This window comes from Lampris incognitus, chromosome 7 (genome assembly GCF_029633865.1).
Source record: "Lampris incognitus isolate fLamInc1 chromosome 7, fLamInc1.hap2, whole genome shotgun sequence".
NCBI classification, from domain to species: Eukaryota; Metazoa; Chordata; class Actinopteri; order Lampriformes; family Lampridae; genus Lampris; species Lampris incognitus.
In genome coordinates, this window is record NC_079217.1 from 1725881 (window position 1) to 1743302 (window position 17422).

A 17422-nucleotide genomic window follows, 5' to 3' on the forward strand; every position below is an offset into this window, starting at 1 on the left:
GGTTCAATCCACCTCGTTGTGAGTTCTCGGATGCCGGGTCTCAGCAGCGTAAGCCGCAGTCTGCCCGCAGTCTGCAGGTCAGCAAATGAAGGAACGATATGGATCCGCTTGACCCCCACCGTCTGTCCCACTGATGTGACCTAACGACAGGTAACAGTCGTCCTTCTGTGGGCAACATTATTCCCCCGTCTTCATTTTGAAATCCCACACAACTGCTATCATATATCATATCATATATCATATCATGTCATGTCATATCATATGTCATATCATATCATATATCATATCATATCATGTCTTATATCACATCATATATCTTATCACATCATGTCTTATATCATATCATATCATATCATGTCTTATATCATATCATATCATATATCATATCATATCATGTCTTATATCATATATCTTATATCATATCATATCATACCATGTCTTACATCATATCATGTCATATCATGTCATATCATGTCTTATATCATATATCTTATATAATTTCATATCATATCATATATCATGTCTTATATCATATCTTATATCATATATCTTATATCATTTCATATCATATCTTATATCATGTCATATATCTTATATCATATCATATGTCTTATATCATATATCTTATATCATATCATATCATATCATGTCTTATATCATATCATGTCATATCATGTCATATCATGTCTTATATCATATCTTATCATATCATGTCTTATATCATATATCTTATATCATATCATATCATGTCTTATATCATATCATGTCATATCATGTCATATCATGTCTTATATCATTTCATATCATATCATATCATATCATATCATATATCATGTCTTATATCATTTCATATCATATCATATCTTATATCATGTCATATCATATATCTTATATCATATCATATCATGTGTTATATCATATCATATATCATATCATGTCTTATATCATATCATATCTTATCATATCATGTCTTATATCATATATCTTATATCATTTCACATCATATCTTATCATATGTCATATCATGTCATATCTTATATATCATATATCTTATGTCATATCATATATCATACCATATATATCATATCATATATCATCATATATCTTATATCATATATCATATCATATCTTATATACCATATATAATCATATCATATACCATGTCTTATATCATATAAACTCGCCTTCGTCTGCTGTGTTTTTCCTCATCCTGCCACAGTATATTATATTATATGTTATGCTATACTATGCTATACTATACGATGCTATACTATAATATACTATGCCATACTATGTTATGCTATGCTATACTATGCTTTACTATACTATGCCATACTATGCTATGCCATGCCATACTATACTATACTATACACAGGTAAGGCACTGGGTCTTTAGTTAGAAGGGAGGAGGAAGGGTTTGTTTGCAGTTTGATGGTAAAGCTTGTTAACACACACGGGCTATAGAGGACCCCCCCCCCTCTCTCTCTCCCTCTCTCTCTCTCTCTCTCTCTCTCTCTCTCCCTCTCTCCCTCTCTCTCTCTTTCTCCCTCTCTCTCCCTCTCTCTCTCTCTCCCTCTCTTCTCCCTCTCTCTCTCTCTCTCTCTCTCTCTCTCTCTCTCCCCTCTCTCTCTCCCTCTCTCTTTCTCCCTCTCTCTTTCTCCTCTCTCTCTCTCCCTCTCTCTTTCTCCCTCTCTCTCCTCTCTCTCTCTCCCTCTCTCTCTCCTCTCTCTCTCCCTCTCTCTTTCTCCCTCTCTCTCTCTCTCTCTCTTTCGCCCTCTCTCTCTCTTTTTTTCTCTCTCTCTCTCTCTCTCCCTCCCCACTCGCAGCGTATTGAGCTGCGGGGCTGGGACATTTCTCGGTTTGACGACCAGCCATGATTTGCTGAGCAACTCGACACTGGGTTCAAAGATGTGTGTGTCGGTGTGTGTGTGTGTGTTAGTGTGTTGGTGTGTGTGTTAGTGTGTGTGTGTGTGTTGAACAGACAGTTGTAGTCAGACGGAGCGAGAGCGGAGCAGAGGGAAGAAGTCAGAGTGGGCTGAGACACGCAACGCGCCGCGCCGGGCCGGGACGAGACGAAAACACTTGGAAAGTTTTACACTTCCAAAAAAGAAGAAGAAGAAGAACACGAAGAAGAAGACGACGACGGCTCTGTGCTCACCCGACGGCAGCGAGTCGCACCTCGGCTCCGACGTGTCTCCCCCTCCTCCCCCTCGGTCGGCTCTTCTGTCTCCCCCGAGTCCTTCCGCGACTCCTTGTCCCTGATTTCCCGGTCGTCGCGCGCCCCGAGCCCGTGCCTCATGGAGGGCCCAGTTCGGATCCGTCGCCATGAGAACGCGCTGCTCTCCTGAACCGTCCGGCGGCTCGTGCCCTGCTGCGGAAGAGGTAAGACGGAGCGTCGCTGTGTCGTCTTATAACCGGCGTGTTAGGACGGTCCCGCCGGGGCCGTGTCGCTGCGGGGAGGACACCTACCTTCCCCCTGTCCCCTGGACTAATGCGGGCGGTCGGACTCGGACCCGCGCCGCCGCCGCCGCCGGCCAAGCGGCGCCCCGCTTCCCTGCGGCGGCGGCGGCGGCGCGGGTCCGAAGCGGCGGCGGGGCGGACCGGACCGGACCGGACCGGACCCGATACGTGCGGCCTAGTTTGTTAAGTGCTCGGTGTTTCGTGCGGTGCCGTAACTTGTGTGTAATGCAGGCGGACTCCGGAGACCTGAGCGGCTTGTCCCCGGACTTGGTGAGCCTGGCGTGGAGACCAGGTCGCGGCGGGTCGGTCGGTGCTGTGAGTCTGTAGTAGCGCTTCGGCGTCGGTGGAGCGCAGCTACGTTTCCAGGGTTCGTGACGCGAGGACGGCACGGTACGTTTGCTCGAACGTGTGGCGTCTGCCAAGCGGATGCCCCCATAGCGTCTTCATACACCGCTGGAGACACGAGCTGTCGTCTGCCTGCGTGGGCGCCGCACTTTGGAGCGACTCCTGCCCCCAGCTCGGTTCTGGTTCTGGTTCCGGTTTGTGATTAGTGATTTGTTGTCGTTATCAAAGGAAGGGGCAGGAAGACCTGACTACTTCCTCCCTTCGCTGCATGGACTACTTTCCCCCCTGACACCCATCCGCTCACCCCGCATCCCTGCTGGAGACGCCTGGCCTGCGGGCAGCAGCGCCTCCCCCCACAGACGGGGGGCCTTTCCTGCAAATGTCCCCGTGCTGGGCTCCTGGTTTCAGAACCACTACATGTTAGAAATGTCCCCGTGCTGGGCTCCTGCTTTCAGAACCACTACATTTTAGAAATGTCCCCGTGCTGGGGTCCTGGTTTCAGAACCACTACATGTTAGAAATGTCCCGGTGCTGGGGTCCTGGTTTCAGAACCACTACATTTTAGAAATGTCCCGGTGCTGGGGTCCTGGTTTGGTTTGGGAGCCTTCGGAGGCGACTGGTCTCTCAGGTGTGTGAGAACTCAGGTGTGCTTTGGTGTGATGGAGGTGCTCACCAGGAGCCACCTGACCTGTTGCCAGCATCACCCTACACACATTCCTCCACTGGTGTGTGAGCATGCTGACCTCACTGTTCAGGTGAGCTATGTGTTGATGGGGTCCTACCTGCTGGGTGGGTCAGTAGTGCACACCAGTCTACCAGAATATTCTCATTTAGCTTAAAAACGCCATTACAACTTTAGCATTTTAACCTTAAGCCGTGTTAAAAAGCCATGAAAGCACCTGCAGACTCGGGGCAGTTAAACACAGATGTGGTAAGCATTAGTGGTACATAAGGTGTGTGTGTGTGTGTGTGTGTGTGTGTGTGTGTGTGTGTGTGTGTGTGTGTGTCAGGGTTGAATGTTGACCTGGGTGACTGGTTGCTGGGAGGATGTCCTCACTCCCTCTTTATCTGGCATGGGGTAAAATGCTGCTTCAGTTTTGCTTCAGCTGCAAAAATAACAAATAACAAAAGTTAATCTGTGTGTGTGTGTGTGTGTGTGGACAGGAGACATGTGTCAGTCGCTGAGTTAGTCAGGCAGACTGCTCATGCGAGCCTCATCCAGAACATTAGTTCATGTTCGCTGGACCTGGCTGGACCTGGCTGTCCCACGTTGTGTGTTTGCTCCCTGAGCTGAACACACTACATCTACTCTGTTATCCCCCTGAATGTGAGTCAAGTTCAGCTTGGCAGCATGTTAGATGCACACACAGTACCACAGGACTACGTGCAGCTTGATTTGCCTCATCTGCTGACGTGAACCTGAACAGAGTGTACGCCACTACCGATGTGAGCCGACCCAGCACCGGGTATTCTTTACTCAGCGGAGCCCCTTGTTGGAACATCTACTCATCTAGCCACATGATGTGCTCTTCTTCTGCATGTTGGAACATCTACTCATCTATCTACATGATGTGCTCTTCTTCTGCATGTTGGAACATCTACTCATCTAGCCACATGATGTGCTCTTCTTCTGCATGTTGGAACATCTACTCATCTATCTACATGATGTGCTCTTCTTCTGCATGTTGGAACATCTACTCATCTATCTACATGATGTGCTCTTCTTCTGCATGTTGGAACATCTACTCATCTATCTACATGATGTGCTCTTCTTCTGCATGTTGGAACATCTACTCATCTAGCCACATGATGTGCTCTTATACTGCATGTTGGAACATCTACTCATCTATCTACATGATGTGCTCTTCTTCTGCATGTTGGAACATCTACTCATCTATCTACATGATGTGCTCTTCTTCTGCATCCGCTACGCTTCTCTGTTCTGCAACATGCTGCTTATGTTTTTTTTTTCTATCAGCAACTGAATTTGTGTTGATCCACTGGATTTTGTGTTTGGTTTATCGGTGCAAGTGACTATTTCTAATGTGCCGTTTGTGCGACGGTGTACTGAAATGTCACTACATTATAGTCGCATACCATAAATGTAAGATAACATTTCAAAAGGGGAAAAACAACCCCAAAACAAAACATCCATTAGGCCCATAGGCTTGGTAGCTGGAGTTATGATGCGGCCATTGAGATAAGTCTCTCACCTCCCCCTCCTCCTCCTCCTCCTCCTCCTCCTCCTCCTCCTCCTCCTCCAAGTCATTTCCTCAGTGTGCTGTTCACCCCTATCATCTGGGTTTCACAGGGGCTTTTGTTACATAGGGGTTACACTCGGAAAATGGAACACTTAAAAAGTTATTGAGGACAAAGTCCTGAATCTGTCCGAAAACGCATGACATCCAGTCGCTGGGACACGCATGGGCGCCTCCGAAGAAAACACTTCCAAGTTCAAACAGCTGCTCGTGCTTTGTTGGGTCGCCGGAGGACAAGAATACGCTTCCGACGGCTTTCACAACCCTTTTCAGGGCTCCGCTATATTGGGTGAGCCTTTGACGGGGGTCAGAAACAAACCAAGAGCGGGCTGCCTCTGTGCCGAGGCTAAGCCAGTGGTGGCCTTCCAGTCTGGCCTATTGATACGTGGACCGTTTCTAGCTTGTGACGCCAGCGAGCCGTGCAGGCGTGTGCGTGTGCGTGGCAGCCTACCCGTGGTAAATACTCATCATGAACCTAATGACTTGTGACAACAGCGGAGCCGAGAAAATAATGCTGCTTTCAAAGCATGATTTTTGTGACTCGCAACATAATTAATAAGCCATTAGTGGCCCGGCTCTTATCTGACAGACTTGAACAAAGCACAACTATGCCATTAAGTGTGCTACAATAATGTTTGAGCGATTAGGGTGCCTGCTAATGATAAACACATGTTGCTATTGAAGAACTATGTTAAGTGGGCAATTTGAATGTAAGCATGTTTAATGGATCCAGCCCCCTGCACTCATAATGGCCCCCCTGATTATTCTGATGCAGTATGAGAATCCCTCGCCCCGGACTCTGTGTGTGTGTGTGTGTGTGTGTGTGTGTGCTGGAGGGGTCCGTATTGATAATGCTGTTGGAAAAGGTACAGCTGAACACCAGCCGTCTCCAACAGCTTAGGTAACGTGTTGTTATTGATTAGCGGACCCTTGCCTGATGGACTGATGCAAGGCAGGGAGACGGGCTGCGTCCGTCCAGAGGACAGCCCACCGATTGGGGGGAAACGCTTGACATCGCACCGCCACGGTGATGGAGAGACCGGTTTGCAGAGAAAGGTTACTGATGGATGTGCAAATAGGAGGCAGGTGCTGTGTGTTTTGGAGCGGGTAGGGTGTTGCTGGACGGCTGACAACAGCGGTCTCGGTGTATTTTAGGAGCCCCCCCCCCCCTTTTCTTCTGCCATACAGATGTGTGGCAAGGCAGCGAGCCTCAGCCGTGGCCGTGAGGGGATGAAAGTGAGTTTAATGGCTGAATCATAAGCGCGGTTGAGTTGTTTGTTTGAGTTTGACTTCTGATCTATAATATTGGTCTAAAGGCTCAGCTGCTGGCCGGTGCAAACGCCCTGAAAAGACCCACTTGTAAAGAAGGAGGGAGACACGGCTGGCATATGAGAAGTCAGATGGTTTCTCATCGTCGTCGTCCTCATTTGGGACTTGAGCGAAAATTGTTGTATAAGTCTGTGGAGGGGGTCCGTCCCGGGTCCTTGGTACTGCAGCACTGATTTCAGCGGGTTGTTGTTTGGCTGACTTTTGACCTTCCTTGCAAGTATTCATAAGCTGAGACCAGGGGGGAGGGGGGGAAGGGGGGTATTGATTCATAACCCTCACTTGGTTTTCATTGCTCAAGGTTTGAGTGATACTCTTTCTTTCCTTTCTTTCTTTCTGCCTTTCTGTCCATTTTCTTGTCTTTCTGTCGTCAGCCTTCTTTCTTTGTCTATCTGTCCCTCTGTCCTTTCTTTCTTTCCTTTCTGCATTTCTGTCCATTTTCTCGTCTTTCTGTCGTCAGCCTTCTTTCTTTGTGTCTATCTGGCCCTCTGTCCTTTCTTTTTTTCTTTCCTTTCTGCCTTTCTGTCCATTTTCTCGTCTTTCTATCATCCGCCTTCTTTCTTTGTGTCTATCTGGCCCTCTGTCCTTTCTTTCTTTCTTTCTTTCTTTCTTTCCTTTCTGCCTTTCTGTCCATTTTCTCGTCTTTCTATCATCCGCCTTCTTTCTTTGTGTCTATCTGGCCCTCTGTCCTTTCTTTCTTTCTTTCTTTCCTTTCTGCCTTTCTTTCCCTCTGTAATTTTCTTTCTTCTGCGTTTCTGTCCAAGAAAATAGACAGAATCAGCCTTCTTTCTTTGTCTATCTGTCCCTCTGACCTTTTTCTTTCTTTTTCTTTCTCATATTTTGTTCCCACTCAGCATTTCTAACATTTTGTCTTTCTTTCATTCTCTCATTCCGTCTGTCTACCTATGTTTCTCTGTCTTTCTTTTTGTCTTTCTCTCATACTTTTGTTCCCACTCTGCCTCTCCGTCTAACTTTCCCTCCCTCCCTCCCTCCCTGCCACTTTCTAATGCTGGCCTTTACCCTGTGAGGTTCAGCTTCCATTCGTCAAGGACAAACCGGTGCTCAGGGTCCATTAAATGGACAGAGGGGAGTGTTGGGCAGCCTGCCAAGAGCCCCGATGTTGCACGGAGCCGGGAGGGTGCTGACTGACAACACCCAGCAGCCTGGGACGGGGCTCGATGGGAAAGATGGGCAGCTCAGAGAGAGAAATGGAGTTGGTGAGTGCATCCCGCTGCTGCACTTCTTAAGCTAAACAGAAACTCGTATATGTGCCGTGTTTTCTGCCCCCCACTTCCCTCACCTAATATGTCCTGGGATTAGCCGTGTGTGGAGTTGGATAAAGTGATCCTTGCTGTCTGGACGTACGCAGTAGCTCGAGGTGTCACTTGTGTTTACGAGGAGCTGTCATTCGTAGCACTTCTTATCTGCTCTCGGCACACACTGCCATTATTTTAGCTACACAATTCCCATGTCTCCCAGCGGGGACCCTTCACAAGGTGTTTCTTACGTGTCCCAGAGTCTGGCCGGTCTGGCCTGAACAGCGCAGCACTGACCGCCGTGCTCTGCAGGCACGTACGTTGCTTTAGGAGGTTGCCGACAGAGCGAAAGCTTTCTCAAATAGCCGACGTGCTCCTCGAAATGTCAGCGGTGAGCTCACCGCAGCACGGTTTACACACCGGCGATCAACAGATGCTCGTATTGAGTTTCTACCAAGTCAGAACCGTGGCGGACCCAAAACGGGGTAACGATTTTTGTGAACGTTAAGAAATAAAATGAGAAACATCGGGACATAATTGTTAAAACAAACAAACAGTTCTGGAGCAACAGAAGCAGATGTTGGGGCAAGCCACTGGATGCGGTGGGCCGAAGCCATGGGGCTTGGAGATAGCAGGGCGGGAATGTCTAATTTTTCTGCCGGACAATCTTTTTTTTTCCTTGAGTGTGTCATCACCAAAGATCTTGCTTAAATGTGTTTCTTTTGAAGCAACACTTAAATGTCTAGACTGCAACTGGAAGCCAACCAAGAAGGCTGGGGACCAAAATGAAATTGTGTGAACTAGAGGCACTTACTGTGGGACATTTCTATTCTGGTCAACATTGAAATGCAGACTCACGACCAGTTTGATGCAGGAAGTGATGGGTCTGATGGAACGATGGAAAGGTCTTGGCAGATGGTTAAATATGAACGTATCCTTCCTGACAGGGCTGCACACTGCAGGCCTGTCATGCGTTATGATTTACTAAAAATGGAAGGGGAAATGATGAGCAGTTATGATTATAGGCATGTTGAATTCTTTCAATGTGATGCAAGATATGTGTGTGTGTGTGTGTGTGTGTGTGTGTGTGTGTGTATATATATATATATATATATATATATATATATAAAAGACTATATCCTGTAGAGGTCTCAAAAGTGGCGTTTTGCAGAAGACCCGCCAAAAACAACAATTTATCTGAAAATTGTCAAAAAATGCATGATGAGATCCCTCGTTCCCCCGGCTTATGGTTTTTATAGGGTTTCTTAGTTTTAGCAGCGTATGAATCTTCACCCCTTAGGGGAGAGTTCATCTTCTTCTTTTTTTATGGGGTGAACTTCTGAACCAGACTCTCTCTGACAGCTTTCATGGAAAAAAAAAAAGGAAGGGTTCCAGGACATATGAGGGGAGTTTTTGCATCCTCAGCGTCTTCCTGTTTGCAAGATTCATTTCTTTTCCCCCTTCCTGAAATTGACCCTACTAAATATGCCTGGCTTTGCCGGTTGCCTTATTGCGGCCCCGAGTTACAGTCTCTCGTCTCGAAGCCGTGAGTAACCACAGCTTTCTATTTCAAATGTTGAACCAATAAGTCACATCTGACATGGGTTTCTCCAAGTGTGTGTGTGTGTGTGCGTGTGTGTGTGCGTGTGTGTGTGTGTGTGTGTGCGCGCGTGTGCTGTTGCAAAGCCAGCAAGAGGAACAGCACGACTATATTAAGGCAAAGCTAGTGGCTGGCACTCCCCCTCTGGCTGACAAACAGACTACTTGTTTGAAGGGCTGTTTTTCTCCCAGATCAGAGTGTGTGTGTGTGTGTGTGTGTGTGTGTGTGTGTGTGTGTGTGTGTGTGTGTGTGTGTGTGTGTGTGTGTGTTGCTGTGCCTGTGCCTGCCTCCTGGCCTGTGGTTACGGGTGCCATTTTGGGCCTTCCCCGCTGGAAGATGTGGCCCCTCAGGGTGCAATGGAACCCCTTATTTGTAAAAGAGACACAAGAGAGAAAAGTCAAGACCGCAGCATCAAACGTGTAGTGGGAGTGGCTTTCTGTATGGTTTCTGATGGAGTCAGGGTTATTTGGATTAGCACATTGCAGTATGCATGGAAGGTCTAAGTTTCATCACCGGGGGGGGTGGTGGTGGTGGTGGTTGTGTCCCTAATTATACTGAATAAATAACCTAATTATGAGCATCATCTCTATCTGTGAGGCACCGGGGTTGCCGCCCACAGTAGTAGACACACGCAAATATGCGGCGTTGGCATAAAATGGATCAGTGTTCCAGTGTTGTTGTTTTGTTTTGCTGTTGTCATGAGGTCGTGTTGCTCTTGGCGCCATGCGAGCTGATGTGTCATCTGCAAAACGCTGCTCCGCTGCCTCCCGGTGCTGTACGAAGAGGGCTGGGTCTCGAACATGTAGCGAGCTTTTAATGATTTGACTGGGAGCCAGAAGTGGAAACTCCGACGGCGAGTTTGTTGAAATCCCACCAGCCAGTTTGTTTTGCGATCTCGCTCGATGCCGCACAACAAGCGGCGGGTGTTCGGGGGCAAGACGGATAAACATTTAGACAACCTAAATAAAGCATGCTCAGACTGCGCCTCAAACTCGCCTATTTATCTTCACGTCCCCAAGCGTGTACATGGGAGGGGGGGGGGTCTTGTTTGTTTGGGTCTAGTAACCGATTTGGGGAAACGGTGAGGAAGGCTAATTATATTTTTAACCTTTTCAAATTGTGTTTGTTTTTGTTTCGTCTGATGACCGTGTACTTCATTTTTGAGCAGACAAGAGCAGGAGGGCTCTCTGCCCCCCCCCCCCCCCGCTCGTCCATTATATTTGAACCTGCGTCAAATCTCCCCCCCCCCCCGCTCGTCCATTATATTTAACCTGAAAATACTGTGTGTGTGTGTGTGTGTGTGTGTGTGTACTGCCTTTTTCACGCCTCGGAAGCGAAACACAAAGAAAAACACACATACACTGAAACTGGTCCAAATGAGTTTTTCTTTTCTTTTCTTTTCTTTTCTTTTCTTTTCTTTTCTTTTCTTTTCTTTTCTTTTCTTTTCTTTTCTTTCCCCTTTCAAATATTGGCAAGCAGTTGCGTGTGTAAGTCTTGGTTTCTTGTTAGTGGCGGTTCGGAACACGCTGTCATTTTGTTTTAGTTGTGCATGTTTGAAATTACATTATCTAATATATGTTTTAGTGTAAAAGTGCCTCTGGTCGGCAGCCAGGGCTCTATCTGTTGGAGACTGAGCAGATACTCTTGTCTACGTCTTCGCCGCTTGTTGCCGTAGCGACGCCAACGGTGATGGAATCCAGGGGAGCAAGGGAGTGATGGGAGGCTGCAGCAGAGAGCTCTTGGGGGAGGACGGATTGGACCCGAGTGCTGTGTTTGCCCGTAGTCGAACACCCACACACAACAGGGTGTGTGAAAACAAGGGTGGAATCCTGACTAAGTGCAGCCATTTTAAAACAAATGGACATTTTCAAGACATCTGCACCCTTACTTGCTTAAACACCAGTGTCCCTGAGATCTCCCACCGGGCCCTTTTCTAGTTGCGTTCTCCATAGTTACATCCTCCTGGTTTGATTGGCCTGACTTTACTGTGCTGTGGCAATATGAATCTTTTGTTTTGCTGTTGTCCACTTCTGGATGATCTTCTAAGGTGTGACTACACTAAACCCACTCGACTTGACATGCATCTTAGCTCAGATATGACAAGTGCTCTGTGACGCCAGCTGATAACTCTCAGCCTTATCTGCTCATCGCTGACTGTCTGACAAGTCACTATGGATGAAAGCATCTGCCAAACTAGCAAACGTAAAGGCATCTGGCAACTTGTTTTTGTCCCCCCCCCCCCCAAGTCTTCCTTGCATCAGCGTGTTTGCTTACCCCTCTGCATCTCTTTCTAATCAAGGTTGAAAGTGAGGAATGTGAATCTCCCGTACTCCTCCTGCTCCATGCCACGGCTGCACAATCCCAGACACCCTCCCACTCATCGCCACCCCCTCCACCTCCAACCCCCCCCCCCTTCCCACCCTCGCCTGGTCCTGGTCCTGGTCCTGGCCCGATGAATCAGTCTCTTGGCACATGTTGGAGATCAGTGTTATAACACACACCCTGCGGGCAACAGGGCCTTCTTGTGCATTCCTCCTTTCTGACAGAATTACCTTGCGCCTGTGCGAAACATTCCCCCCGTGGGCTGAAAGGCCTGTGAAATCAGCCGGAAGGCGTGCCGAGAGCTCCCGACAATGGGGGAAGTGGTTGTTAGTTACGTGCACTTTGCGATAGGTCTCGAGGTGGCTTTGTGCGCTGGTGATACCCGGGGATCTGTTTCCAGTGCCCGGGGGCCACTATTGAGTTTCGCCCCTGTTGTTAATCCTGCTGTTCAGGACCTTGGGAAACAAATAATGTACACCCCTTTACACCCCCCCTCCCCCCTCCACCACACACAAAAACACACACACACACATTCCTGGCGAAAGTACAACATTGCAGGACAATCTACAATTTAGATGGGTCTTAGTATATACTGTACTGCCTTTCAGTCTCCCTCTCCCTCTCTAGCTCTGTCTCGCTCTGTCTCTGTCTCTCCCTCTCCCTCGCTCTCGCTCTGTCTCTCTCACCGTCTCTTGTTTTTCTCGCTTTCCTCCCTCTTTTCAGCCTCTCTCAGGCTCCCCACTTTGCTGTTTGTGTCCCTGGCCAACGAGCCTGCCGCAGGGCAGTATTAGCGCTGTCTCCCAGGTCTCGGGTCTGGGACCCGGGGAGAGTTGAGTTGTGGTGCATGGGGAACTTGAGGGGGTGGGGTGGGGGTAGTGGTGTGTGTGTGTTGGGGAGTGGGGGTATATGTGTGTCCTTGGTAAACAGGGCTTTGTGGGGATGTGGCTGTCTGATCCATCAGCAGTGGGGTGGGTTGGGGTGGAGGGCGGTGGGAAGAATCTACTTTCATTCCTCGTCCCCGCACCATGGCAGCGTTGTTGGGGTCAGGGGCGGGGGTGTCCACGATTTATTACAGTGTATTTTAATGCTGCGTTGGCTTCAGTGTCAATAACACCATACCTTATACCATAGATAACACCATACCTTATACCATAGATAACACCATACCTGATACTGTAGATTATACCATACCTGATACTGTAGCTAATACCATACCTGATAACTGTAGCTAATACCATACCTGATACCGTAGATAATACCATACCTGATACCGTAGATAACACCATACCTGATACTGTAGCTAATACCATACCTGATACCGTAGATAACACCATACCTTATACCATAGATAATACCATACCTGATACTGTAGATTATACCATACCTGATACTGTAGCTAATACCATACCTGATAACTGTAGCTAAAACCATACCTGATACCGTAGATAATACCATACCTTATACTGTAGATAACAGCATACCTTATACTGTAGATAACACCATACCTTGTACCATAGATAAACCTTATACTGTAGATAAACCTTATACTGTAGATAATACCATACCTTATACTGTAGATAATACCATACCATACTTTATACCATAGATAACACCATACCTTATACTGTAGATAACACCATATCTTGTACTGTAGGTAACACCATACCTTATACTGTAGATAATACCATACCTTATACTGTAGATAATACCATACCTTATACTGTAGATAACACCATATCTTGTACTGTAGGTAACACCATACCTTATACTGTAGATAACACCATACCTTATACTGTAGATAATACCATACCTTATACTGTAGATAACACCATACCTTATACTGTAGATAACACCATACCTTATACTGTAGATAATACCATACCTTATACCGTAGGTAACACGATACCTTATACTGTAGATAATACCATACGTTATACTGTAGATAATACCATACCTTATACTGTAGATAATACCATACCTTATACTGTAGATAACACCATATCTTGTACTGTAGGTAACACCATACCTGATACTGTAGCTAATACCATACCTTGTACTGTAGATAATACCATACCTTATACTGTAGATAATACCATACATTATACTGTAGATAATACCATACCTTATACTGTAGCTAACACCATACCTGATACTGTAGATAATACCATACCTTATCCTGTAGCTAATACCATACCTTATACTGTAGATAATACCATACCTTATACTGTAGCTAATACCATACCTTATACTGTAGATAATACCATACCTTATACTGTAGATAAACCTTATACTATAGATAACAACATACCTGATACTGTAGCTAACACCATACCTTATACTGTAGATAAACCTTATACTGTAGATAACATACCTTATACTGTAGCTAATACCATACATTATATTGTAGATAACACCATACGTTATACTGTAGATAAACCTTATACTGTAGATAATACCATACCTGATACTGTAGATAATACCATACCTGATACTGTAGCTAATACCATACCTTATACTGTAGATAACACCATACCTTATACTGTAGATAAACCTTATACCGTAGATAACACCATACCTTATACCGTAGATAATACCATACCATACTTTATACCATAGATAATACCATATCTTTTACTGTAGATAACACCATACCTTATACCGTAGGTAACACGATACCTTATACTGTAGATAATACCATACCTTATACTGTAGATAACACCATACCTTATACTGTAGATAATACCATACCTTATACTGTAGATAACACCATACCTTATACTGTAGATAATACCATACCTTATACCGTAGGTAACACGATACCTTATACTGTAGATAATACCATACGTTATACTGTAGATAACACCATACCTTATACTGTAGATAACACCATACCTTATACCGTAGATAATACCATACCTTATACTGTATATAACAACATACCTTATACTGTAGCTAACACCATACCTTATACTGTAGATAATACCATACCTTATACTGTAGATAACACCATACCTTATACTGTAGATAACAACATACCTTATACTGTAGATAACAACATACCTTATACTGTAGATAACAACATACCTTATACTGTAGATAACACCATACCTTATACTGTAGATAACAACATACCTTATACTGTAGATAATACCATACCTTATACTGTAGATAATACCATACCTTATACTGTAGATAATACCATACGTTATACTGTAGATAATACCATACGTTATACTGTAGATAATACCATACCTTATACTGTAGATAACACCATACCTTATACTGTAGATAACAACATACCTTATACTGTAGATAACACCATACCTTATACTGTAGATAACAACATACCTTATACTGTAGATAATACCATACCTTATACTGTAGATAATACCATACCTTATACTGTAGATAATACCATACCTTATACTGTAGATAACACCATACGTGAGCTGAGTGACGTCCAAACGTTCCTCGATATGTGTCACTTACTCCTGCTTTCCCAGTAAAACAGAGAGGACACCTTTTCTGTTCCCCTTCCTAATTCCCTCAATTTGTTCCTAATCACGTCTCCATCCCTATGTCTGTCCGTCCGTCTGTCTGTCTGTCTATCTGTCTGTCTGTCAGTCTGTCCTTCTGTCTGTCCATCCGTCTGTGTCTTCTGCCCGTCTGTCTGTCTGTCTGTCTGTCTGTCTGTCCGTCTCCCTTTTTGTCCATCCGTCCTTCTGTCTGTCTGTCTGTCTGTCTGTCTGTCTGTCTGTCTGTCCGCCCATCTGTCTGTTTGTCTGTCTGTCCTTCTGTCTGTCTGTCCGTCCGTCCGTCCCGCCCGCCCCTCCGTCTGTCTGTCTGTCTGTCTGTCTGTCCATCTGTCCGCCCGTCTGTCTGTCTGTTTGTCTGTCTGTCTGTCTGTCCGTCCGCCCGTCCGCCCATCCGTCTGTCCGTCTGTCTGTCCGTCTGTCCGTCTGTCTCTCAATTCGTTGAGCTTCACTGGTAAGATGTGCGGATGCACGTGCTGCCACAGCGTAGGTTTGATCACATATCGTAGACTAAAGCAGGTAAAACAAGATGGTTGTCTGTACATCGACGGCTTCGTCGTGTAAAATTGTTGTGTTAGTTTGATGATTCAGTAAAGTTTAATAGATGTGCTTCGTCAGCATCAGAGATGACAGAGCTCGTGTGTCTTCGATTGTGGCATGATATTACATATTGTGTGTAGAGTTCAGATTGTGCGTGTGTTCAGATTATCTCCAAGAATAACGCACTTTTTTCTTTGGAGGATTTTTAGAGAAGTGTTTCTGGTGAGTTTGTATTTAGTGCAAGAGAGAAGGAAGTGTTTTTCAGCCTTCGCTTCTCCTCCGTCGCAGTTGTCTCTGGGTCTCTGTCTGTCTGTCTGTCTGTCTCTCTCTTTCCCCTCTGTCTCTCTCTCCTCTGTCTTTCTCTTTCTCCTCTCTCCTCTCTTTCCTCTCTTTGTCCTCTCTCTCTCCTTCTCTTTTAATATGGCTTAGCCTTTAATCAGAGAGCGAGCCCAGTTCAGAGACCCAGTGTTTCCACTCATTAGTCTGGTCCCTGCAGCCTTGGGCACTGAAAGGAGGCTCACCCAGACCAGTAGAAGCCAGTAATGGGCCCCCATCCCGTCTGTTCTCTCGGGTGCCTCCTCCCAACCCTTCTGAGATTAACACAGCGGCCATCGATTCCGTAGGATGGACCCGTCAGACAGTCTGGCAGACCGGGGGCTCAGGGTTCGCCTGTGACTGTATCTTCACATAACCATCTCCAAGCCAAAAAATTAGGGAGGAGAAGTGAGTTGGGACTTGGCAGCTTTTCTCCTCAAAGTGAACGTTTCACCTCTGCACACCCCGTCTCCTTTTACTCCAGCCCCCCAGATCTCTTTTCTTTCCACACTCACATGCTTTTCTCCTTTGTCTCCTGTCGTCTTGTTTTGCATTCAACTCAACTGTCATTGTGTGTGTGTGTGTGTGTGTGTGTGTGTGTGTGTGTGTGTGTGTGTGTGTGTGTGTGTGTGTGTGTGTGTGTGTGTGTGTGTGTGTTTTACTGCGTCTGCCTGTCTCTTCTGACTTACTGTCTCTCTCTCTCTGTCTCACCCCCCCCCCCCCGCCTCTCTCTCTGAGTCTCTGAGTCCGGTCAGGGACTGTGGAATGTCTGTGCTGCAGATCCTCTGTCAGTGAGATGAGGGGCGAGTGCTGACAAGTTTGGGGTATATAGCATGTGAATCAGCTTCAGCTTGGAGGTCAGATTAGACCATCATACCAGAAAAGACTTCTGCACGGTTTCTCTCTCTCTCTCTCTCTCTCTCTCTGTCTCTCTCTCTCTCTGTCTCTGTCTCTCTCTCTCTTGTTCTCTGCCTATCAATCATTCTCTATCATCCCCACCGCTCACCCACCTCCAACATCTGAATCAGTGACTCCCAGCTGAGTCTGATTCGGTTCTGGGCACGTGCTAACTTTTTTTTCCCCAAGTGAGATCAACAACTTGGTGCAGATTTCTTTTTTTTTCGCATCACAGAGAGCAACATATGTCTCCCCACGGTGCCAGTGGCCAGAACTGGCGGGGGATTGGTTCCCTGTTATCGCTGAACCTGTCTCCTGGCCGTTTGCCGCTTGCTCTGACTTGGCTGTGCGGCCCTGTGAAGCGTAAAAACCCGGGGCCCCTGCCTCCATCAGGAGCGCCAGTCGTGACCTGTTCTTCCCCTGTCCTCTGGGCCTTTGACGCTCCGCCGCATTGCTTTGGTGCCTGTTTACCCAATATGACAGGGATATGGGCCACCCCCACACCCCTACACCCCCACACCCCTACACACACACACACACACACACACAGATGGTAGCTTTAAGTAGGCCC

At 46.4% G+C, this 17422-nt stretch overlaps 1 protein-coding gene across 1 annotated transcript in view; it reads left to right on the forward strand.

The window, feature by feature from the left end:
- The first annotated feature begins 1970 nt into the window (after positions 1-1970).
- Positions 1971-17422, forward strand: part of cdon (cell adhesion associated, oncogene regulated) — a 65787-nt gene continuing 50335 nt past the window's right edge. Inside the window, exon 1 of the mRNA XM_056283458.1 lies at positions 1971-2381. Coding sequence (XP_056139433.1) covers positions 2325-2381 — 57 coding nt within the window. The 5' untranslated portion in view covers positions 1971-2324. The remainder of the gene's footprint in view (positions 2382-17422) is intronic.